Source organism: Lycium ferocissimum, chromosome 6 (assembly GCF_029784015.1).
Source record: "Lycium ferocissimum isolate CSIRO_LF1 chromosome 6, AGI_CSIRO_Lferr_CH_V1, whole genome shotgun sequence".
NCBI lineage: Eukaryota > Viridiplantae > Streptophyta > Magnoliopsida > Solanales > Solanaceae > Lycium > Lycium ferocissimum.
This window is the reverse complement of record NC_081347.1, coordinates 58,068,681-58,094,481: the sequence shown is the minus strand read 5'-3', so window position 1 is coordinate 58,094,481 and position 25,801 is coordinate 58,068,681. Positions and strand designations below refer to the sequence as shown.

The 25,801-nt window shown below is 37.1% G+C and overlaps 1 protein-coding gene and 1 pseudogene across 1 annotated transcript; both read left to right on the top strand.

Moving 5' to 3' along the window:
- The first annotated feature begins 8,700 nt into the window (after positions 1-8,700).
- LOC132061703 (small nucleolar RNA R71) lies at positions 8,701-8,794 on the top strand (annotated as a pseudogene).
- A 2,511-nt stretch (positions 8,795-11,305) lies between these two features.
- LOC132060844 (small polypeptide DEVIL 6-like) lies at positions 11,306-11,916 on the top strand. Its single transcript, XM_059453753.1, has one exon. The coding sequence runs from the start codon at positions 11,477-11,479 to the stop codon at positions 11,627-11,629; it is 153 nt and encodes a 50-aa protein (XP_059309736.1). The 5' UTR covers positions 11,306-11,476; the 3' UTR covers positions 11,630-11,916.
- The last annotated feature ends 13,885 nt before the right edge of the window (positions 11,917-25,801 follow it).

Genomic DNA, 25,801 nt, shown 5'->3' with positions numbered 1-25,801 from the left:
AACATTAACAACCTTGTCTTACAATCCAATGACATTTCATTCGTATTCAATTCAATTCGCATAATATTCAAATGACTCAATCGTCATGCTACTTCACCCGACACACTTTCCATTCAATAAGAATAATAACAACCTAATTCCTTCTTTCAAATTTAATCGCAACAACCAACTTACTATCTTCCAACACATATCTCATTTCCAATTTCATAAATTATATTTACAACAACAATTAGAATACTAAGTAAAATTAATTCATTCCTTCCATACAATGCTCCACCTACTCGGCCACAACCACAACTTCACTCCCAAGTTGCCAAACCTTCATTGAATATCATGGAATCCACAACACAACAATAATCAAACTATTAAATAAATTCAATCCATTTTTCCACACACACACACCCCATTCGGCCACACCACACACATGCATATTTCATGAGTTACATTCTTTTTTCTACATGCTACAATATTCACAATTCATCTATAGCACATAAAAGAAGATTAGTTCTTACCCTTTTTCCCTTCAAGTTTCCTCTTGGTTAAGGTCATGAATTTGTCCAAATGAATGATTTCCCTGTTCCAACAATTCTTCCATGTTGTAGAGGACCTTCCAATTGCTTGAAATGCAAGAAGAAAATAATTTTTCTTCACCAAATCCATGGAGCAAATTTTTCCTAGCCATGGCCGAATGGCCCTTGGCTTTGCTCTTCCAATTTTTCTTGAATTTTCATGACAATTATGTCTTGCTTGGTAAGCTCCCTCTTATATATATATATAGTTCCCACAAGCATGTGAGGGGTACATGCACTCTTTCTCCATTTTGCTAGAGATTTCTTTTCTTTTCTCTCTTTCTTCTTCTTTTTTTTTTTTTTTTTTTTTCATCAAAGATGACTAATGTCTTGCCTTATACACTTTGGTCCATATATATATATATTACTAATTGACCACATGTCTTCTCCTCCCTTTCTCTAGAAATTTCTTCCTTTTTCTTGAAATTTCCTTAAATTAAAACAAGATGACCACTTGTCTTCTTTCATAAACTTTGGTCCATGTAAGAGTGGGACCCACATATACTTACACACACAAGGCCAAGCCTTGGCTTGGTCTAGAAATTTCAAGACAATTTTTGTGAAATTTCCATTTTGCCCCTAGGCTTCCATAATATTACCATGAACCACTTTGCGAATTTCCCTTTTTATCCTTAGCCTTTTCCAATATTTCCCTACTAATAATGTTCATAAACAATACTCATGCAAACAACTTGTGCATTGAAATAATTTTGGAAGTAGTCTTGCCTTTAACTTCTCGCAATTGTCCCGAATTATCCAAACGTACGAAATGCGGGTCATAACATCCTCCCCCCCTTTAGAACATTCGTCCTCGAATGTTCAGTGATCTTATGGGGTCTCGCCGCACCTCGGGGGGGGGGGGGTTCCTTATATGCCAACGGTCCTTTTTATGAAGTCTTCGTTTATACCTTATTACTCATTTCTCTTTTAACTATACACGTAACATATCGAAACTCCTTATCCCAAGTTTTTCTTTTACTTTCTGTCAACTTGTCGTCCTACTTGTCCATATTTTCGTATCTCGCATCCCTATTCGTCCTCTCCTTGCTTCGCTCACTTACTCGAAATTTTCCTTGACTACCTTCACGTTACAGCCGCGCACCCATCTTTGTCTTGCCCTTAGCACGGAATCCTTACAATCTTTACTCTCTTTATCCTTATTCATCGGGTCTTTAACTATACTCGTGATGCTATAACCGAGCGGTCTCCTATACATGTTCCCTTCATTTTTTATTTTATTTCCGCTAAGATCAAATCCCTCGGACCTCACATGAATTCTTATTCCATACCTTGACTTCCACTCGGCAATGTCGACCCCTTACCTTTATATACCTTTCAATACGAAGTCTTATAACATCGTCACTAAACCTAGTCATTCCTTCTCTTACTTCATATTTCCTTATCACGGTTACCATTCCTTTAGCCCCACTTGTCGCAATTAGTTCTCGAATTCCATATATTTCTCTCCTGTCTTCTTTTACCACACTCTATCCCCTTTTCACATGCTTACTTCGAGTTCTTACTCAAATAGTCTCGCGCTTTGCTAGTAATTTCCCTCAGGAGCTCCACTTGCGAGGTTTCCTACCACCCCCTTCCCATAGCTTTAATCTCTTCATTTTCCATCTACTCACTCTCTCTCTTTTCCAACTAACGTCACATTAGAATTTCCAATCTCAACCTATAGTAGAATAATAACAGCTTACTTTGCAACACTTGTACCATTTACTCTTGCTGTCACTTGAACTTCGGTACCACCTTACGATTGATGCCTTTTGTACCGTAACTTCGGTTCTTTGGGATTCGGATGTCCACCGATACAATCATATATGGGATATCCTACACCTTCGTATATATATATATATACAATTATTATCGACTAGCCCATAAATACGTCCAAACGGCTGTTCAAGCCTATCCTAATTCGGGGGTACGCATTAACTCGTCTCTTCACCGAGCAAGTCGCCTCGTCCTACGCGTCTTCTTATGGTCTCCAACCATCCCATATGCTCTAGTTTCCCTTAGGCTACCCTAACTTCTCGTTTGTCTCTTAAGTACGGATATGTAGGATTTCTTGCATACTTCCCGAGTGTCACCCATCACCGAAATTGCTCCCTTTGAGCACGCTTAACCTCAAAACTTTGATGGAATCCGGTGCCTTAATGCTTCTATAATCGCGTCCACTTCCTCGTATGACCTTTATTACCTGATCTGGAGGCAAGTCGAGGTTTCACAGACTCCGAGGCATTTCCGTAACACGTCCTTTCTTTTGCATTTACCATTTCACCCTTTTCAGTTTCCAGTGTTCACTTTTCACTCCTGTACACAACTATCTTTCGTCCTGGATCCCCAGATTCCCGAGGGTAGTGATCACACCTTCGTCGCCACGCCAAATCCATAACCTTTCGAAACAACACATCTCGGCACTTTTGCCTGTCGCGGTATTCCTTTCCCGCTTCTTGCGTCGTGCGGAGACTTATATAAGGAATTTCTTTTTCTGTGACTTGGCTCTACCGCACGATCTAAGGCAGAAAGAAGGTCAACAATCCCTAAATGCCCCATGACCTCACATTTATAAATGTGGCCGGCTTCACACCCATAAACTCTACGGACACGACTTTCACGGACAACCTTAGGACCGACCTCGGCTCGATGCCACTTTGTCACACGATCTTACCCGGGGTGTGATGGGCACCCGACTCCCATATTTGGAGCCGAGCGAACCCGACTCTTATTACATACATACTTTCTTTGGATTCTTAGATCAATCAAAAATAAAATACATGGTAAAACTTTAAAATCTTTTTGTCGTTTCTCAAATTAAACACGATCTGAAGCATAAGGACTGCGTAGCATAATGTACAATAAAAACACATCGGCTAGTGGAGCCATTGTCCAAAGCGACACTCTAGACCCACGACTCTTGTCGCAAAGTCTCTAACTTTCGAGCAACCGAGACAAATATAATGCGACTCGACGGGACTCCGGGGCGGATGGAGTCTCTACCAACCCCGGAACGGCTTCGTAATGGCTTCTACTCATCGGGTGTACTGCCCGGCATGAAACTCGGCGCCCACGAAAAGGGCGTCGGTACGAGCAATGTGCGAGTATGTAAGAAAGCATGTATAATATTATACGAGAGATGCGCATAACATAGTTAATGACATAAAAGAAATATAGAGCATATCATGATATAGGAGAGCAACCTTTGGACATATGGGTGTCCTTTTTGGCGAATACCATGCATGTAGTGTTCCGGCAACGTGCGGCCCGAATCCGTATATCATATCGGCGGAACGTGCGGCCGATCCATATACATATATAATATAATATAATATAATATAATATAATATAATATAATGCGCGGAACGTGCGGCCCGATCCATATACATATATAATCGAGAGGAACGTTCGGCCCGATCCATTTACCCACATATCCCGCGTCCGGGCATTCCGCGTCGGGATGGTATCATATATTACACTCAACGATCGGGTGGCTATGCGTCTATAGCGCCTTCCCTCTTTCCCAACTTTCCCCGTATACATATACATATGTCATATACATATATCATATAAGCATGCGGGAGAGCCCAAAGAAAGTCATGTATCTATCGAAGTGACGTAAGGTCGGTGACCTCAGATTATGTTATGGAATAGCTATGGGCGTCGTGTCTCACCTTGAAGGGACAATTAATATAAGGCGAGACTAACAACGAGAGTAACATCATAAAAGAAAAACATGGAATAGGATCGTAAGGCATCGTTTCATATACTTGGAATCTTTAAAATAGTCTTTACCCATAAGTAGAGTTGAGAAGTCAAGAAATAGCTTGACATTTTCACCTTGTCATATTCATGGTAAGAACATATCCTCAACATATTCATCACTTCTAACATTTCCTTACATTTGACATCATCGTTGTCAATATAAAATCATATTCGTCGTTTTAGTCATAAAAGCTCTTAGCCTCTTAAAACTTGGTTTTTTTTTGAAAAATATGGACATTTTGAAAAAAAACAACTATAAAACTTATTAGGAAAAGACTTATACCTTGAGTCATAGATTTCTAACTTTTGCAAGCAAGGAAGATATAAAAACATTTGAGACAATATAACGTGGGGATCATGCCTTTGGAAGAAAAGAGTCGAGCCTCGCATACCCGTGCCGCGCCTTACTAGCTACGCTTATCCGTCCAAACTTGTTGGTCTACATTCAAGAAAATTGACGAAATCATTAGATTCATCACCCTATACTTGTCTCGATCCTTCAAACACATTTACTTATTACTTGAAATTTCGGCATCTCCCCTAATTATACCGTCACGAGAATCTAACTCGGCCAATTTTTAATCAACAACAAATCCGGGAATTCAACCCGGCCAAACTATCAACAATAATATCAACAATCTTGCCAACAACGACAACAATTAATCCAAAACACACTCTAACATTAACAACTTGTCTTACAATCCAATGACATTTCATTCGTATTCGATTCAATTCGCATAATATTCAAATGACTCAATCGTCATGCTACTTCACCCGACACCTTTCCATTCAATAAGAATAATAACAACCTAATTCCTTCTTTCAAATTTAATCGCAACAACCAACTTACTATCTTCCAACACATATCTCATTTCCAATTTCATAAATTATATTTACAACAACAATTAGAATACTAAGTAAAATTAATTCATTCCTTCCATACAATGCTCCACCTACTCGGCCACAACCACAACTTCACTCCCAAGTTGCCAAACCTTCATTGAATATCATGGAATCCACAACACAACAATAATCAAACTATTAAATAAATTCAATCCATTTTCCACACACACACACACCCCATTTGCCACACCACACACATGCATATTTCATGAGTTGCATTCTTTTCTACATGCTACAATATTCACAATTCATCTATAGCACATAAAAGAAGATTAGTTCTTACCTTTTTCCCTTCAAGTTTCCTCTTGGTTAAGGTCATGAATTTGTCCAAATGAATGATTTCCCCAACAATTCTTCCATGTTGTAGAGGACCTTCCAATTGCTTGAAATGCAAGAAGAAAATAATTTTTCTTCACCAAATCCATGGAGCAAATTTTTCTACCATGGCGAATAGGCTCCTTGGCTTTGCTCTTCCAATTTTTTCTTGAATTTTCATGACAATTATGTCTTGCTTTGGTAAGCTCTCTTATATATATAGTTCCCACATGTGAGGGGTAGGTAATTACGCCTTTTCTCCATTTTGCTTTGAGATTTCTTTTCTTTTCTCTCTTTCTTCTTCTTTTTTTTTTTTTTTTCATCAAAGATGACTAATGTCTTGCCTTATACACTTTGGTCCATATATATATATATATTACTAATTGACCACATGTCTTCTCTCCCTTTCTCTAGAAATTTCTTCCTTTCTTGAAATTTCTTAAATTAAAACAAGATGACCACTTGTCTTCTTTCATAAACTTTGGTCCATGTAAGAGTGGGACCCACATATACTTACACACACAAGGCCAAGCCTTGGCTTGGTCTAAAATTCAGACAATTTTTGTGAAATTTCCATTTTGCCCCTAGGCTTCCATAATATTACCATGAACCACTTTGCGAATTTTCCTTTTTATCCTTAGCCTTTTTCCAATATTTCCCTACTAATAATGTTCATAAACAATACTCATAAACAACTTGTGCATTGAAATAATTTTGGAAGTAGTCTTGCCTTTAACTTCTCGCAATTGTCCCGAATTATCCAAACGTACGAAATGCGGGTCATAACATGATTGTAGCTAGAATAGCCATCTAGAAAACAATAAAACTCTTGCCCGGCTAACCTGTCTAGCATTTGATCTATGAAGGGAATAGGATAGTGATCCTTTACGGTTGCCTCGTTCGAACTTGCGATAATCCATACGGATTCTCCATTTAGTGATTGTTCTAGTAGGAATGAGTTCGTTTTTGTCATTTGTCACCAACCGCATCATCCCTCCTTTCTTCGGGACGCATTGCAAGACTCACCCACTTACGTCCGAAATGGGAAAAATAATTCCCGAATCTAACCACTTGATTACCTCTTTCTTGACAACCTCCTTCATCACGGGGGTTTAGTCTCTAGTTGATCTTGTGTGCGCTAGGCTTATGATCATCCTCCATGAGTATTTTATGCATGCACGTACAGCCAACTCACCAGATATCAGATATCTACCACCCCAATGCTCTTTTGTGGGACTTCAATACTTTGAGACAAATACTAACCTCTTCGGTGGTCAACTCTGCTGCCAATATCACTGGCAAGATATCCCCCTCACCTAAGAATGCATATTTAAGATGGGCGGGCGGGGCTTCAATTTCAACTTCGGAGGCTCTTGATTGATAACCCTTTTATTCCCATTGTCATCTAAGTGCTCAAACTGCTTTGCCCGAATATAAATACTCGCCATATCCGAAATCCGCACCATCTCGAAACGCCGCCGTGTCACCAAAAATATCATCCCCCACCAAAGGCTCTCTCCAATGGATCATGAGAAGTGATGAGTAGCCTTAACTTGTATCATCGTTCGAACGGTAATGGCGGACGACTCCTCGTAGATTGCGGGCATCTGCGGAGCTTACAGTATACATTGAAGACCTCTACTTTATCATGTACTCGCATGGGGCGCCGGCGACTACATCAATAAGTGCTCTCCACGGTGGCCGAGAACGGACGCCCCAAAATAAATGGGACTTCGGTGCAGCTCGGAAATCAATATCACGAAGTCGGCGGGAATTATCAACGACCCTACACGTACCAATACATCTTCAATAATGCCTTCGGGTCTTGCTAATGATACGCGTACGCCCCGTGAAGAACTATAGTGGTTGATGCAGGCACTCCCGAACCTAGCTTTCGGAAGATAGACGAAGGCATCGGTTATACTTGCACCTAGGTCACAAAGTGCTCGAGCAACAACTTTTGTGTCCCAATAGAAATCTCAATAGTGAAACTTCCGGGATCCTTCAATTTTGTGGGCAACTTGTTCTGAATACGAGAAGTGCACTCCTCAGTAAGTGCAACCATGGCATACTCTGTGAAACGGCTCTTGTTTGCAACAATATCTTTGATGTACTTAGCATACTTTGGAATACCCTGCAGCATATCGACCAAGGGGACGTTCACGTGTACTGTTAAGCAAATCAAGAAACTTCTTGTAAGTAGCCTCTTCTTTGTCTTGCTAGACGTTGAGGGAATGGAGGCGGTGGCTTTGCAACCACGGCCCGTGGTCGTTTGCCAACGTGCCTCGGCCCCTTCTTTTTTTCACTTGTTTACGTGCGATATTCTCTTTTTCGGCCTACGCTCGGCCGATTTTTCTTTGAAGCCACTTTCTCTAGTTCTCTCCCCATTTCGCGAGTTACGACATTGCAAGGCTTGGGATTCGCGTCGGTGTCACTTGTAAGTCCTCCGGGTGGTCTAGTATTTTGTGCACCGGCTATCCGTCCCATACGCCTCTCTAAATTTCGCACGACGAAATCGCGATTACGATTATCTGCATCAACTTCATTGGTCTATCATCATCTTACGCATGTCACCCATCATCTTTTTCATCATCTCTTATCCATCTTGTTTGTGGAGCTTAAGGAGCAGTCGGCGATGGTTCGCTTTTGATTACACGAGTTGTCACTCCACACGAAGTCGGGTGGTTCCTCGGTAGGGTTGTAGGAATTTACGTATTGATTGTTGTTTCCTTGCCCTTACTGTATTACCCACAAAGTATATGGATGCGGGATTTGCAGGTCATTCATCACTGTTGTGACCCTCTCCGCAGACATCACAAAAGGCTACGGCTTGCTGCACTGCATGCACCTGTGGTGGCGCTTTGCAGCCGGCTAACTTCTTTGAGTTGGATGTACGCTTGGCATCGATACGTGCGATAATGTTGTAAAATTATCTTTCACCGAAGATGCCGGTGCTTTCTAAGCGAGCGCTAGGCTAAAATCATCATCTGCCGATCTGCGGAGTGCTCTGGCTTTGTTGATAGTGTGAATAGTTCTTCGCTAGCTTAGATCAAAGAGTACGCCTCTGCCGGCGGTGTCTAGTGATGATTTATGTTGGGCATCCAGACTCTCAATAAATGTGTGTGCCAGAACTTCATTCGTCTGATGGTGGTGAGGACAATCTCTGAGAAGACCCTTAAACCTCTCCCAGGCTTGATACGAATTTTCTCCATTTTTCTGCCTGAATGACGTGATCTCCCTTCGGAGGCGAGCGATCTTTGCTGGTGGAAAGAACCTTGTCAAGAATTTCATCGCCAAGTCATCCCACGTAGTGATAGAATTAGCGGGCTCTGCTAATAACCGATTCACTTGATTCCCCAATAGAAGAGAAGAGGGAACAAGTGTCGAATGAACATAGTCTTTAGTGACCCTTCCAGTAGCAAAAGTATCGACAATCTGCAGAAAAGTATGGATGTGACGCTGAGGATCCTCGTGTGACATTCCCGTGAATTGCCCACTAGAGTGAAGTAGTTAATCATAGGATGCTTCAGCTCAAAGTTCCCTTCGATGGTGGGCTTGACAATGCTTGAAGTGACATCCGCCACACGAGGACCGCAACCTCTCTCCACTTTCACCGGTGATTATTAGCCATGACCACGGGTACTTGCGGCACGTGCCGGGTTCTGCAATAAATTCAAATCTCTCCTGCGCCGATTGAAAGTACGTTCAGTCTTAGGATCGAATTCCTCAAGATTGTTTTGACTCGCAGTCCTTCGCATTCGAGTAAAGTACCTGCAATCAAGTAGCGATAAGATCAAGACGTTAATACTTGGATAAAATGAAGCAATAAAATTTATTATGGCAAAAATAATTGATTTCTAAGTCCCCTTGCATCAACGGCGCCAAAACTTGTTGCGTCCAAATGCACACGCAAGTGTACGTGGTCGTACAAGTAATAAAGTGATTATATAAAATCGGATGTCGAACCCACGAGACTTATGACCAATATTTCACGAAAATAAACTATTGCTTACTATCTATGCAAGTGAAGAATAAAAGTGTTGGTTCTTTTCTAACTAAATGCTATAATGTAATTGACTAATAATGTATCCAGAAATTGTGCTTCGAACGTAATTGAGAACTACCTTTATCAAGATTTTAGAAGTATTCCAGGGTCGTGGTTGGTTCACCAATCCTATTGAGTCAGTCAAGTATCACACCTTAGCAACTTTGTTCACAATAGCTAATTCACCGGATTATTAATCTCATAGTATTCTTCCGAACCACTACTCGCCGATTCAAGATAATTCTCCTCCTATATTCCTATGGTATTGACCTATCAAGAATGCAATAAGAGCACGGTATATAATTGATTGCGGTAACTAAGTATATTCCTATCCTAGTCACAAATCTTAGCCCAACTTTAGGGATATTCAGATCACAATCTCATTACTTCTTCTCCAAATTAACAATGTCTTTCCCAAGCACGTATATCAATGAGTAAATAGAACTCGATCATTGCGCAGACAATCAAGAAATTAAACAGAAGTAACGAAGCAATTACATACGAACACGCTACTAAGATTGAAATACTTATCAAACGTCAATATTCATGGCTACGCCACAACCCCAGAATTTAAGTGTTTAGTTACACATGATTCGATAATAGAAACAAGAATTCATGATTAACATAGGGTTTTGATGTAAAGAAAAATAATAAAAGAGGAATAAAACCTAGAAAGAGTTTCACAAGTCTCAAAATTCGTCCAACCCGCCTTTCTAATGTTAAAAACGGCTATTTATATGCTAGGGTAAATATGAGATAAGTTGGCTCAATGCCGATCTAAGTAGGACAACCGACGGCCGCTCAAACATGCGGCGGGCCGTGCGTCGCATGGCCGGCGCATGACCTCCCTTTATGTTCTTCTTGTGCGTGCGCGCATGACCAACGCATGGTCATGCGAGATTCGGAATGGTGTTTTTGTGCATTGGCTGTGCGGCGCATGGCCAGCGCATGAGACCCTTCAGTGGTCAGATTCTGCCTTCAAGTGCTGGAACTTCCTTTGCAACGTTCAATCGACGTACACGACCTCGGATCACTCAAAAGCTGTTCGAATACCCTTCATTAGTCCTTGTTGTACCTATTCATACAAACATACCAACATAAGCTCATATACAACAATTCGCATTCAAAACTGCGATGAAAGTGCTAAGAAGTAAAGTGTAAATGACACTAAATCTAGATATTTGTGCCAAATATCACTTACCTTCTTTAAAAAATAATTAACTCTTACATTTTTCTTTGTATTATTGGAGGCATATTTTTGCTTGTGTGGCATTATAAAACGAGAAAAAACGATATCAAACATTATATTCATCATAGTACATGTAATACAATACAATATAATATACTTTATGAAACGACACATAGCAACCCTCCAAACAAGCTGTAAACAATTTTCTATCATAATCGTCTCAAGAAAATGTCTCAGACAAGCACGACTCTAGACGGATTCTGATTTTGTCGTCTAAAACATTGATCAGACATGATGTAACATACAAATAATAGAAAAACTTAAAATACTCTCTCATTATGTATTTACTTATTAGGATTAAAGGTGTGGGGGACAAATAATATGGATGTTAATATTACTTTATTTCTCTTGTAGTGGTGTTGTTATGTGGATAGTGGGACCCACATTTGGTTCTTGACTCGACCAATACAAGTTAGGACCACACTTTAAACAGCCTATAAGAGCCTCTTGTTGGACTTGCAATTTCCCCATTCAAAAACTTAGTCTCTTCAATATATTCTCTGCACAACAACATCAAAATTCAAAGAATCAAAATCTAGAGCACAACCATCTGTTTTTGTACACAAGAATTCCTTCAAAGAGCCTAATTTTATATTTTGATTTTCGTTGCGATTAATTAAGTTAAACATAATGAAGAAGATGAGCAGCAGCAACAACAACATGCGAAGTTCCAAGACGAAGTTGATCTCAAGCAGAGGCCTCGGAGGAGTCCTTAGAGAGCAAAGGGCCAAACTTTACATAATAAGGAGATGTGTGGTCATGCTCCTTTGCTGGAATGACTGAAATTCCCTACACCAGGAACGAAAGTCAGCCTTAGTGATCTGACTGTGCCAATTGGAAGAGCCGTCGCTCAATGGATAAAAGTTACATAACAGGCTGAGAGCCCTATATACCAAAATTGGTTTATGGCCTTATAGAGTTAGCAATTCTTTTATACTCAGTTCTTGGAAGTGTACAGAGCAATAGTGTACATTAGGTAAATAGGTTTTTGACAATTTTGTATACTAAATTTAGGCCCTTGAGGCCTCTTGTATGCATTGAATAGGTTCAATCAAAGACAATATTGACTCTCTTTTCCAACCATTTCAACTTCTGTTTTTAGTTTTTTCTTTGGTAATGCTGATACTTAATTGTATATACATTGAATAGGTTCAATCAAAGAAAATATTGGTTTTAAATTAATGTTTTATTCAATAATTTTTTTAATGTAAATAGTACGAGGTTTGGACTAAAGTTAGTGAACTCGGCCGACCCCGTAACCAAAGCACTAACCCTATTCCTGGTTGAGATTATATCGGACTAGCAGTAAAGTTCTTGTAGTCCAGCATTTGAGTTTTGCTAGATATGAGCAATCTTTAATGTTGCATAAGTGTTTAGACAAGGAGAATTACTGCAAGTTGATTCAGAATGGGGATTTTGAGTGCATTAACATGAGCCAAAAAGTTACCAAAAAAAAAAAAAAAATGTCATTCCGGTATTGAATCAAGGGGCTGCTCTAATTAAGATACAGAAACGTATGAAGGTTGTAAATTCTTAATTTCCGGTGGAAAGATATTTTCTCTGATTACTGGAATTTTCTTGTTAGAGAGTTTTTGATGGAGGTCAACATAATGACCCCCTGATATGCAGAGTCTTTGGAAGTTCAAAACTCTCTTAAGAATAATACTACAGTTCAAATTCTATATTTGTGTTTAAAAATTCACTTAATATATATATATATATATACTTATTAAAGCCCAATTACGTTTTCTAGAATTCAGAACCGTAAATTTAAAATCATTTTCGCCTTATGAAACATCGAAGGTGATGGAATTAATCCCACTTTTTGTCCTTTTGTGTAATGCAAAGAATACAGATACGTTACAAGAATATGAGCATATTCATTCCTTCTAAATGAATTCTGTAACATATGGAATAACGATCCATTAATTGCATTAATTTTACCAAATGAATTTTTTAACATATGAAATAATGATCCTTTAGTTCCATTAATTCTATTAATGTTCATTAATCTCCATTAAGTCTCCTCTTTATAAAAATTCTTATCATCTCCTATATAAATTGTGTCATTGGTGAACATAGTACACACAGAAAAGTCATCTCTTCTTTTTCTTAAAAGAGAATTTCGGAATTTTTCCAAGATGACAATTTTTAGTAAGTGATGTAACAATGATAATTGGTAAACCTGTTGCTCATCAAATCGTAAATAGTTTGCCATGACGCAACGTTCATCCAATAAGTTAATTCTCCTTTTGTTTCTTTTTTTGATTGATATTGTTAATATTTCCAATAGAAGGACCTCTTTTTCCTTATTTTATTTTATTTTTCTTCTTCTTTTTGTGTTTTATGGGAGAAGGGCATTAGAAGGAGGGGGGAGGGGGCGGGGGATAGATTATATTCTTCAAAGAATAAATTTTTCATTACAGAAAAAATGCATGGTCTAAAGAGCAAAACTTTTTATGATGACAGGGTTAAATTTCAAATCTTATGTTAGATCCATGAATCATTTAAAGTAATTGCTGTCACAATCCAATATAAATCATGTTAGTCAAACTGATCCCAAACTTTTGGTACAGTTCGAAATTAAAGCATGTCCAAAAAGAGTTTCATATTTGGACAAGATCCCCGAAGGAAAATATTGTATCTCTTATTATCTCTTGTTATAAAAATAACTAGTAGCATCTCTATTTATCATACTAAGAAACTTACTTTAACTCAAAACAAGAAAACTTATTCCTATACTAATTTTAATTATAAATCCTAACTAGACATAAATTAAAATATCAAATACTAACCAATTTTGGTTTTCTACAATTTTGAATTATTATTGCCAACAATCCCTTTTTTATACAAGTTATAGAGGAAAAATCAGTAGAATCCATTAAGTTTTTTTTAATTGTGGGATTCATCTTCAACAATTTTTCTTTATTTGTCACTGTGGTGTAATTTACAAGTAAGTACAAATGTTTAACTGAATCTAGATGATAATGGCTAAGAATTAAATCTGCTTGATTTTCTTCTCGGGAATTAATCATTGATTAGTTAGCCAAGCATTGATTAGTCAGAAGTTAGGAAGAACCTGTTTTTTTTCATAACAAAGTACAGACATAGCTGTTTTCCGGTGAAATCGGATTTAACCAAAAAAATCAAGTAAAGATTTGTATTTTTAGGATTTGAAGACAAGTAGGCTGAATCCAATCTCACGAGAACTCTTTGCGAAAGCCCGGTCCAGAGTAGTTTAGATCGTGATATAGGTTAACAAACAAGAAGGATAATGTGATAAGATTCAAGTAGCTAAAATGATAAGAAAACGATAATTCCGTAAGTGTTCCTTAGAGAAGAAATAATAATGATGGAGTTACAAATGGTGATAGGCAGTAGCCCTGCCTTTGCTTCTATATTAAGCTTCCTTATATAAGCCAAAGAGAGGTTTTTCTAACCCTAAAGTTCGGGGCTGTGACGTGATTGTAGCCCCACGCATCTCTGCCATGACACATTGATCAAGGTTGATGGACATGACCCGAACAGGTGAGAGTGGAAGCCAACTATGTAGCTACTGTGGTTGTGATAGATATCCGGTCTCGTGACCTGGCCCGGACGCACTTTTACCCCCATGCAGATAGTCCACACTTTTTGGCTTCTCCGTAACCATGAGATCGGGAAGTGGAAGAGTCTTCCTGTTTCAAATTTCGTGCGAGAACACTATCGAAACATCACCACACCCCCCATGATTAGACGTGTTGTCAGCAAGGCATTTAATGCGCCTGTTCATTCATTCGGTAACATAGTTCCAGAGGTTACGATTGACAGTTACAAGAGCAGGCGCGCCGCTTCATAAATCGAGACTAATGATCAACTTTCTCTCAATTTATGTTGTCTTTGCACCTATCAGGATTTTTCTGTAACTAATTAATTCTGTAACATATGGAATAATGATCCATTAATTCTACCAAATGAATTCTGTAACATGTAGAATAATGGTTCTTTAATATCATTAATTCTATTAATGTTCATTAATCTCCATTAAGTGTCCTCTTTATAACAACTATTGTCATCTCGTATATAAATTGTGTCATTAGTGAACACAATACACAGAAAAATCATCTCTTCTTTTTCTTAAAAGTTCTTCTTTTCCGTTCAATTCCTGGGCAATTCAGGTTGTTCAAACTCCAAATTTCCAACCACAAGTGCAAGTGTTTGAAAGTATTGTGGAACCTTGAGGAGCGATCAGGCTAAACGATTTGCATTGTAGTCGGTCCGAAATTGCTTTCAAGATAGTGGCTTGCCACGGCGCAGAGTTCATCCGATAAGTTGATTCTATCCTTTTGTTTATTTTTCTAATTGATATTGTTAATATTTCCAACAGAAGGACCTCTTTTTCCTTGTTTTATTTTATTTTTCTTCTTCTTTTTGTGTTTTATGGGAGGAGGGCATTAGAAGGAGAGCGGGGCGTGGGGGTGGGGGGTGGGGGTGGGGAATTGATTATGTTCTTCAAAGAATAAATTTTTTATTACAGAAAAAATGCATGGTCTAAAGAGTAAAACTTTTTATGATGACAGTGTTAAATTTCAAATCTTACTTAGATCCATGAATCATTTAAAGTAATTGCTGTCATAATCTCATATAAATCGTGTTAGTCAAACTAATCCCAAACTTTTGGTACTGTTCGAAATTAAAGCATGTCAAGAAAGAGTTTCATATTTGGACAAGATCCTTTTTTTTTTTATACAAGTTATAGAGAAAAAATCAGTAGAATCCATTATGTTTATCAGTAGAATCCATTATGTTTCTTTTTAATTGTGGGATTCATTTTCAACAAATTTTTAAAAAATTTGTTACTGTTGGTGTGATTGACAAATAATTAAGATACAAATCTTTAGTTGAAATTTAGAGGATAATGGCTAAGCATTAAATCTGCTTGATTTTCTTGTCGAGAATTAATCAATGATTAGTAAGCCAAGCAATGATTAGTTGTAGAAGTTGGGAAGAATTCTTTTTTCCCAAGAAAGCATAGGCATGGCTAGTTGAATGATGATCAATCCAAAAGAGCAAGATTTGATGCTGAGAGTTTAATTGAGCTGTGAATATATCGTGCAAAGATTATTATTATTATTTTTTTTTTTTTTACCTTTTTCCTTTTCGTGGTCAAGATATATTATCAATTTTCTCAAGTAGTCAAATTATAATTTCCTTTACTTTTATTACAGGGGTAAAGGTGCAAATATACCCCTCAATTTTGCGATTTAGAGCATATATATTCCTCACTACAAAATTAGTGTCTATATACCCCTACCGTTACAAAATGGTGCAAATATACCCCTGCTGTTACAAAATGATGCAAATATACCATTTCCGTTGAAGGAATTTTTTTAAAAAAAATGTCACGTGACTTTAAAAAAAGGTCTAACCTTTTTTTTTAGTAGACATACTTTTCTAAAGCCACATAGTAATTTTTTCTGGTGGGTCGGGTTTGGTTCGTTTTAAAAAATGAGTAGACTTATTTTTTTAGAGTCACGGAGATATTTTTCTAAACCGAACCAGACCCGACCCACCAGAAAAAAATTACTATGTGACTTTAGAAAAGTATGTCTACTAAAAAAATGGTTAGATTTTTTTTTTTTTTTTTTTTTTTTAAAGTCACATGACATTTTGTTTAAATTAAAAAATAACCTAAATGATTTTTTTAACAAAATCCCGTCAACGACAAGGGTATATTTGCACTATTTTGTAATGACAGGGGTATATATACACCACTTTTGTAACAAAGGGTATATCTGCTCTAAATATATCGCACAATTGAGGGATATATTTGCACCTTTGCCTTTGTTACAATTTGTTACGCCCCCAAACTGAGTGGGACGTGATTGATACCCAACCTTTACTATCTATTGAGTAAGCTCTACCCGAAATGGCTTAAGATCTAAACTGAACGTGTCATTCGAATAAGGGAGAATGACGTATGTATACATAAAATTAGGATATATTTACAAAATATGGCGATATTTTTCAGTTTACAAAATATACCAATACATTTCTTACAAAACATATACAAAAATTTTCGCTCAAAATTTTGTGTATGAAAACTGTATGAAATGTGTATATCTCGTTCAAGGCTTAAAAACTTCGCTCAATTTTTTGTGTATGATAATTGTATAAAATATGTATATCTTGCTCAATACTTAAAAATTTCGCTCAAAATTTTGTGTATGAAAACTGTATGATATATATATATATATATATATATCTCGCTCAAGTTTTAGAATTGTCACATTTTTCGTGTATGAAAACAGTATAAAATATGTATATAACTGTGTATAAAGTTCATGTTAGATTTTTTGGAAATTTAATACAACTACAATAACATTGTATACAACTTTCATACAAATTTAATATAATTTTGAACTTGCTTCGAAATTGGGATGAAATTTAATACAACTATAACAACATTGTATACAAACTTTCATACAATATTACTACAAATTTTTCTTCTTGTTAAATGTACAAAGCGAGAAAGTAGATCAGAAAAAAGAGTGGCTATTGATTTGAAAGAAGGAGGCGAAGAATCAACAATGGCTTCTTGGTGCTGGGAAAAGCTCTTTGAGAGAAGCCATGCTGAATTAATCCCGAAATTTAAAGTTCCTCCACCCAAACTTGATTTCTGAGCCATGTAAACTAAAATTTTAATACAATTCTAATCTATCTATTCTATTGGAGCATCTTCATCGACTGCCCAAATCTATCACAATACCATCCAGTCTCGTCAACTCAAGTACATCTAGACTAACAAAAACACAATCTTCCACTATGTTATTTTTTAATCATATCACTGGATCTTCACTAGCAGTTCATGCAAGTGTCTTGCGAACTCTCCACTCCGACCCACCAAAAATCAGTCTTAAAAGATGACCCAGCAAATATAATCGAACTAGATTTGTAGCGTGAAGAATAAGGGGGAAGGGAAGGGCTTTTCTAGATCTGTAGCATGAAGGAGATGGGGAAGGGATGCACTTTTAATTTTTCCAGAGGCGGCTCTATTCTCAATGAAACAGAGAATGGGAAAAAGGAAAAGAGAATGGTGGCTTTTTATTTTTCCAGATCTGGTATGTTTTGTAATTTTATTGGTATGGTTTGTAAATAAGGAAAAATATCCTTATACTTTGTAATATGGAGTCTTAAGTAGTATTATTAGGTCATTTTCCCTTCGAATAATAGTTAAGTCTTTAATTATTAAAGTTTGAAAGACGAATGCTGAAATGCTTAAATCAACGTTATATAGTTCAATAAGCCAAAACACACTACCATACCATGATCCTCTACCTGAAATTAGTACATAAGTTTTTGCGGACATTTCTCAAAAATAATATAAATATTCAAAATTAAATTAAAGTCTGAAAAGAATTTGCTATAGCTGAAATGAAGCAACGGAACTTGCCAATTACCGAGTCTAGAAGACCTGCCAGGCTGCCACGAGCCTCATCACCCAAAGAGCAAAACTTATTATAATGGCAATGTTATATTTCAAATCTTATTTAGGCCCATGAATAATTATATAGATTAAGTTAGTCAAACTAATCCCATACTTTTTGGTACTATTGGAAATTAAAAATGTCTAAAAAGAGTTTTATATTTGGCCAACATTGTTTTTATACAAGTTACTAGAGAAAAAGATCAGTAGAATCCATCATGTTCTTTTAGTTATTGTGCGATTCATCTTCAAATAATTCATCTTTCTTTGTCACTGTTGGTGTCATTTACAAATAAAGATACAAATCTTTAACTGGAATCTAGATGATAATGGCTAAGAGTTAAATCTGCTTGATTTTCTTGTCGAGAATTAATCATTGATTAGTTACCCAAGTATTGATTAGTTAGAAGTTAGGAAGAACTTTTTTTCTCTTTTTTATAACAAAGCAGAGGCATAGCTATGATCAGTCCAAAAGAGCAAGATTTTATTCTGAGAGTCTAATTGAGCTGTGAATACCTTGCAAAAAGACAATTTTTTTTTTTTTACCCCTTTTCCTTGGTCAAGATATATATTTATTTTCTCAATTTAGGGAATTATATATTCCTTTACTTTTTGCTACTATTGCAAGAGCATGTGTAGAAAGTGTTTTGCTAAAAAATTATTTGTCCAAGAACCTACATGCAAAATTGATTAAACACGATCGAACAAATAATGAAAAATGTTGCCGTTCTTAGTCTTTTTTACATAACTTGTGAAGTTCGGGCCAACTTGTGTACACCTCGATTAATTTTACGAGGCATCGTTACCTTCCACCAGCATAATACTACTCCCTCAATCCCATATTACTTGTCCACTTTCCTTTTTTAAAAGTCAAACTATATAAATTTTGACCAACATTTTGAGATACATTTTTTCACCATATTAATATGAGAAGAATTGCAATTAGTAGTACTTTTCGTTTTTGTGTAGTATTTGAATATCTAATTTATAATTTTAAATATTAAATTAATCTAATCAATTTAGCTCCGAAGATTAGTCAACTTGACTCTCCAAAAACGAAATAGGACAACTAATATGGACATAGGGAGTATATTAGATAACTCTTCGGTTTTTCTGTTTCTTATTGTCAACAAGTACAATTATTGGAAGGGGCAAAATTATATGAAACTAATCATACAGTTAATTTAATGATATTAATGAATAATATAATCCCTAGTTTGATTGAAATGTCCACAACCTAACAGCATGTACGATAAGAAGAGGACATTCTGGTCTCCACAACTCATTTATGATTCTGGAGTAGTTAATTTTACGATTAACAATTAAATAAACTAAATAGAATGGAACAATTATAAAGAATTCAGAGTTGATTTCTCAAAATGTCACTTAACTATCCTTATTGTTACACAAAAGTCACTTAACTTTGTTTGGTAACTGAAAAATCACTCAACTTTCATTTTTGTAACAAAAAAGTCACTTAACTTTATTTTGTAACTGGAAAGTCACTCAACTTTCATCTTTGTAACAGAAAAGTCATTCAACTTATTTTAGTCAACTTTTGCTGACATAGCATTTTAAAAAAAAAGTTAAATCCTTATTTAATATAAACTCACCCATTTTTACCATTTAGTGACCCGCCCTACTAACCTAACCCGCTATTCAATGAATTTAGTGTAGGACCTGATGAAGATGTCTGAGAACTGATCAATCGTGTAAATTTTGTAGAGCAAAGGATTAATATAGTAATTTTGAACAGAATCACTACTTCCTGACTCCTGCATTAACCAAGTGAATTGAAACGTTGATTATCGATGTGGCATTTACTTTCCTTGCAATCACTACCTAACATCTTATGATATTCTTTGTAAAATTCAAGCTGCTTGCTTAAGGAAATTGTATTGTGAGTACATCATAGATGAAAAGAAGAACAAAGGTACAACTAGACTCAATTGATTTGCGTAATGTTTTGTGAATAGAATGTATAAATTTCTTTGAAGAACTGTTATCACTTGCAAATAGCTTAGCAGTAGTGTCATAGGTAAAATTTTAAGGCATGGAAAAGAGAGATAGAGAAATTCCTCATCAAGAGTTCTAAAAGTCTTACTTCTACAAAAATGTTGAGATTTGAGTCTCATTTTAGTATATTAACTTAACATAATATATTGATTATTAAGTAATTTAATTGTGCACGTACTTTTTACGTTATTAATAAATACTTTCATGAGGCTTGACCTATTTGGAAAATCAAACAACTGTTTCTTTGATTATGATTTTCTCCAACGTAACTCTTTTCATATATTGTGAATTATTAATTGTGTAGACCTATAATACTTTAATTCAAATATATAAATTTTGTTATAAAATACTCAAAGAATCTATATTTGAAATTGAGTGAAAGAAAGAATTATTTGACTCCCAAAATAGGTCAACTCTCGTATAAATTTAGGACGTAGGAGTATATAAAACTAAATGTATTTCTCTTAGTTTGTAAAACCTATGAGGTAAAGGAAGAAAGCAAACGGAACCATCTATGCTTCCATTTCTTTTCTGATTCTATAAATAGTGTCAACTCAAAAAAGCAGAGTGAAACTCTACAAAAAGTGAAAATAAATAAAAAGTGAACCTATATCATGCTTGTTACCTATCGTCTATATTGCATTTATACTATACTGTTACTTTAATACAATACTTGTTTGGATTGTTGTTTAAATTTATATTATCGTATAATTAAATTTATTGCTTTGGTGTGATCGCATTGTTATCTTTTTTCTTTTCTTGTCTTGTCTTTACTTATTGTTTAATAATCTTATTATATCCTTTTATCTTACCATTCTTTTTATGCTAACTCTATCCTGTCTCTTGTTTTTTCTTTGTATATAAAGTTATTTTTCAAATTGTTGGTGAGACATTACAAAACTATGAAAAATTATACGCTCTATTCAAATGGTATGTCATCAAAATAATACAATATAATATAACACAATATTAGACGATACATCATGAAACCACATCATCCAAACAAGCTCAGAGAGGAAAACGAATGAAAGTCAACATAAATGAAAACCACCCGAAAGATAGGGAACACAGAGAAGATCATAGTTGGATAATGCTAGCCTACTCTTTGTTTGGCCACTGAAAGGGGCATCTCAAACAGTTTAAAGAGTCCAAAAACAGAGGGCCAGAGAGTGTCTTGTTACATAGAATTAAGCTGTTTTGGTAGCCTAATGGTAATCTGTTGTTGGCCATGTGGACTAGTTAACACACACACACTTTGCTATCTCAGCCCAAGAGACAGACATTCCCTCTTCACCAGAACACAATGTTATCAGTCAAAATGACAGCCTTTATCTTCCCCCATGTGCACTTCCACCCTCTTGATCTTATTCAACCCCACCAGCCATTAATGTCTCTTCCATCTTCTCTTATCACCAAATGGTCCAACCCCTTCCTTTGTAGACTAGTTTTTGTACTGTCCGTTTCAATTTATATCGCACCATTTGACTTGACAGGAAGTTTAAGAAATAAAAGAAGACTTTAAAAATTTGTGATCCAAAATAAACCTTAGATATTTGTGCGGCTGTAAATCATTTCATAAAGTTAAATTGTTTCTAAATATAAACATATGACTTTCTTTTGGGACAGACTAAAAATGAAAGTGTGCCACATAAATTGGGACAGGGGGAGTAAATGAAACTGAGAGATAGAATGGAAACAGAAGTATGAGCAGTAATAGGGAAAACGAAAAAAAATTAATAAAGAAATAAATATTAGATCCAATTCAATCTCAAAAGCTAGTTTTAAAGGTGAGGATTGTCAAAGATTATTATAGACCTGATAACTGGAGTGTGAACAACATGCGGGGAACCAACATTAAGCAAAACGAGAATTCAATGAGTTTGACTCTAATATCATGATAAGAAATGGATCTTAAACATAATCCAACCTCAAAAGTAGTAAGTCTAAGAAGTGAGGATTGTCCAAAAAAAACCTTGTAAAAAGACAAATTACCATCCCACTCACTGATGTGAGACTACTAACATAAGACATTTATCTTTTCGTGATGTAGTTTGACTTTATATAAAATTTAATAAAGAAAAAATCTTAAAGATGTTTGTGATATTAATGATATTATAATATTTGTATGGCTTTAGAACCTTTTCATTAAGAATAAAGCATTTAAAGTTAAATTGTTTTGAAATATGACAACATACAATGTGACAACATACTTTTGCTTGGAATGGACCAAAAGTAATAAAAAAAAGCTATTCTTCATTCAACATATAGTGATAACAAGTAGTATGAAATTTGGTATTTAAGCTGAACGACTAAACTATACTCCTAATATTTAAAACTAGCAAGCTAAATTACAAATAAGGATAACCTCAGCTTAATTTCCTTCAAATACCTAAGTTTAGGCCAACATCTTCTTCTGTATTTGCCCCAACTGCTACAAAACCCTTCATTCGGGACAACGGCATCTAACCTGTTTGGACCGAGAAATTTTCGTCCGCATATTGTTTGTTTGACAATTGTTTTTCGACATCATTCTATTAGCATTCTCAAGAAATTCTATAATTTTTTAACAAAACAGAACATCTTACTTGATTGAAAAGAGTTCTTCCAACCAGACTTTTGATATGTTTAGGAGAAAAAACAGAATCTACTAAGTTTTCCCTAGAAACCTATCAATTGCTTCTTTTCTACCAAGGGGCCTTTTAATATGAAGTTGCAAGTGAAATGAATAGAGTGCAAGAACATAATGTTTGATCAGGATTTTCTAGAGTTTTAAATAAATTGCAAATTTTCCCACTCTTGGAAAAACAAGTCTTGAAAGTTGTAGTAATAATATAATTGCAGATGATCTACTCCTACTCTGTAAGGATGACATAGGTTCTGTGCAGCTGGTGTATGATTGCTTTATACTAGATTCTCACAGGCCTCTGGACTGATTGCTAACCAGAGCAAAAGCTTGTTTTCCGGTGAAATGGATAATCAATTAGAGATTTATATTTTAAGGGTTTAAAGACAAGTAGGTCGTATTCAATCCGGCAGACTCTCCTTTTGAGGTTAATATTCGTGATTATCAGAGTTAGATTGAAAGAACCGAGCTTTAAAAATGATAAAATCAAGTGAAATAAATATGTAGTCAAAGATAATCAGTGTGTCCGGATGTGTATTGCTTCAGACAAAAAGTAAGAGATGAGTTACAAGAGATGAGATCAAGGTGCATGGCTTACATGATAAGCTACCTATATAGAAACTAAAAGCAAGACCATTCTACGCGAACGGCCGGCTGATATGACCCATTGTGCCCCCACGTGCCTCCCTACCACAACACTCTGATTGAGATTTGTTGATATGACCAGAGCAGGTGGGAGTGGGCGCCAGCTGTGGAGACCCCCCTCCCCGGTTGTGGAATCTTGTCCAAGTACTGATTTTACCCAATACATAAAGTCCCCCACTTTTCGGGCCCTTCATTTTCATGATCCCGAAAAGTGGAAGCGTTTGCTCTTTTCCTAAAATTATAATGAGAGACAAAACGTCGCCTCTTTTCCTACGGTCAGACGCTTCGTCAGGTCGGCATTTAATGCATCCAATCACTCATTTGACGGCACTCCTTCTGAGATACTGATTGGCGCTGTGCTGATAGGACGCCGCTTCGATGCCCAAGGCGAATGATTACACTTACTGGATATATATAAGCGAGCGACCCTGCTTTCACTTTCTCATCCATACTTTCATCCCTTGCACTTGTGCAGACTCAGTTTTCCTATTTTCTAATCTTCCTTCTTTTATCATAATGTCTTCATCATCTACTTTGACATCTTCATATTTTAATCTTACCCTGGTGAGCATGCGAGAACAGCTAGGGGCTACCTCGGTGGTCTCCGCTTGTTACCGGCCATCATTTTCTTCTGCCACCCGAATGGTAGACTTGGGTTCCCTTGCATCTAACATCATTCCTTCGAATTTTAGTTTCGAGAGGGATTTCCGTGCCAACCTTCAGTTCGAGTCCGTGGAAGGTTTTACTTCTTTGATTGACGACTCCATCATCCTCCAAGTTCGTATTAACTATCGTTGGGGGCCTGAGGTTGATATATCCCTGCTCTCTGTTGATGCCAACATTACTCAACATATCTCAGGAATGTCTTTGATATAAACTTATCCCTTTACTATCAGGTTCGACTTCCCGATCCACGAGGTTATCAGGGCCTTTTTTCACTGGTATGGCGTACGTCCGGGGCAACTGGCCCCCCAAACCTAGAGAGTGGTCCGATGCTTATAGTACTTGGCAGACCGGGCTACCCTTACTTTTACTTTGGGCCACCTGATCCACCTCTATTCCTGTCGAGTGCTTTGTGGGAGAACGATAAGTCTTGCTTTCCGGGGCCTCATTTCAAGTGTCAAAAATGATCAGGACCAAGGGTGGCACAACCAGTTTGTGATAATGCGCATCGATCATCTTTGCGATCTCGCCTTTGGCCCTCTTCCGAAGCAGTGGAACAATGCCCGTGAGTATTTGCCTGTCTTCCCATGTTCTCCTTTTCATGCCTCTTAGATGTTCTTTCCTAACGTGTTGTTATGTTTCTTTTATGTTCTCCCAGCGGCCCCATTCATTCTCGAGCCCTTGCCGGATATCTTTGACTGGGTGATGGGCATGCTTTGTGCCTCCGGGACTACCAAACGGACCTGGAGATTTATTTCTGCTGATAGGTGGAAAGGAAAAAACTATGGTAAGTGCCTTTTTCTTACGCTCGAACCTTAGCTTGAATCCGTGGCCCCTCTTTTGATTCTTTTTACTCTTGCTAGGTCTTCCTGCAGGGACTTTTATGAAAAAAGTGCCTTCTCGGGAAGAGGCCTGGGTTCGTATCGCCAAAGCGGCCGCAGAGGCAAGGGATAACAGGAAGCGGGCTCTTTCAGATGAGGTAGGGGTATCTTCTTTCGGGGGGATTAGTTCTCGCGTAAGAGCGCGTCGCCGGCTCAGCAAATGCTTAAAGGAAAAAATGCAGAGGTTGATCCATGATGAGGACGGCTATGGAGGGGTCTCCGAGGACAGGGGGCGAAGGACCCTTCCACCGAGGCCATAGTGGGGACGGGAGTTAGCGAAGGCCCACTCAGAAGCGTGGGGAGTCATGTCCCTTATGTTGGCAATGCAGGCATTGGTCCTTCTACTCCACCTCCCTTCGCGGCTAGTTCAGGCCTTGGTTTGAAGGCTTACTTGAATCATTTGGCAGGTATCTTTCTCTAGGTAACGCGACCCTTCAATGTTATGCCTTACTTATTATGTTTAAAGGAAACGTATGTATTAATTTTGTCCGTTCATCCTTTCTGAGGGTCAGGCCACTGTCTCTTCTTCCGCGAGCTCTTTGAGAGTTCCCCTCGTTCCTCCTCTCGTGACGTCGAAAGGTTGTCGGAGGAAAACTAGCAGCTCCAGGACAAAATTGCCCAGCTTGGGACAGAGAATAGAGGTCTCCTCGCTGTGAGGACTT

Coding starts and splice junctions, on each gene's coding strand:
- LOC132060844 (XM_059453753.1), top strand. CDS start 11,477: ATGAAGAAGATGAGCAGCAGCAACAACAACATGCGAAGTTCCAAGACG.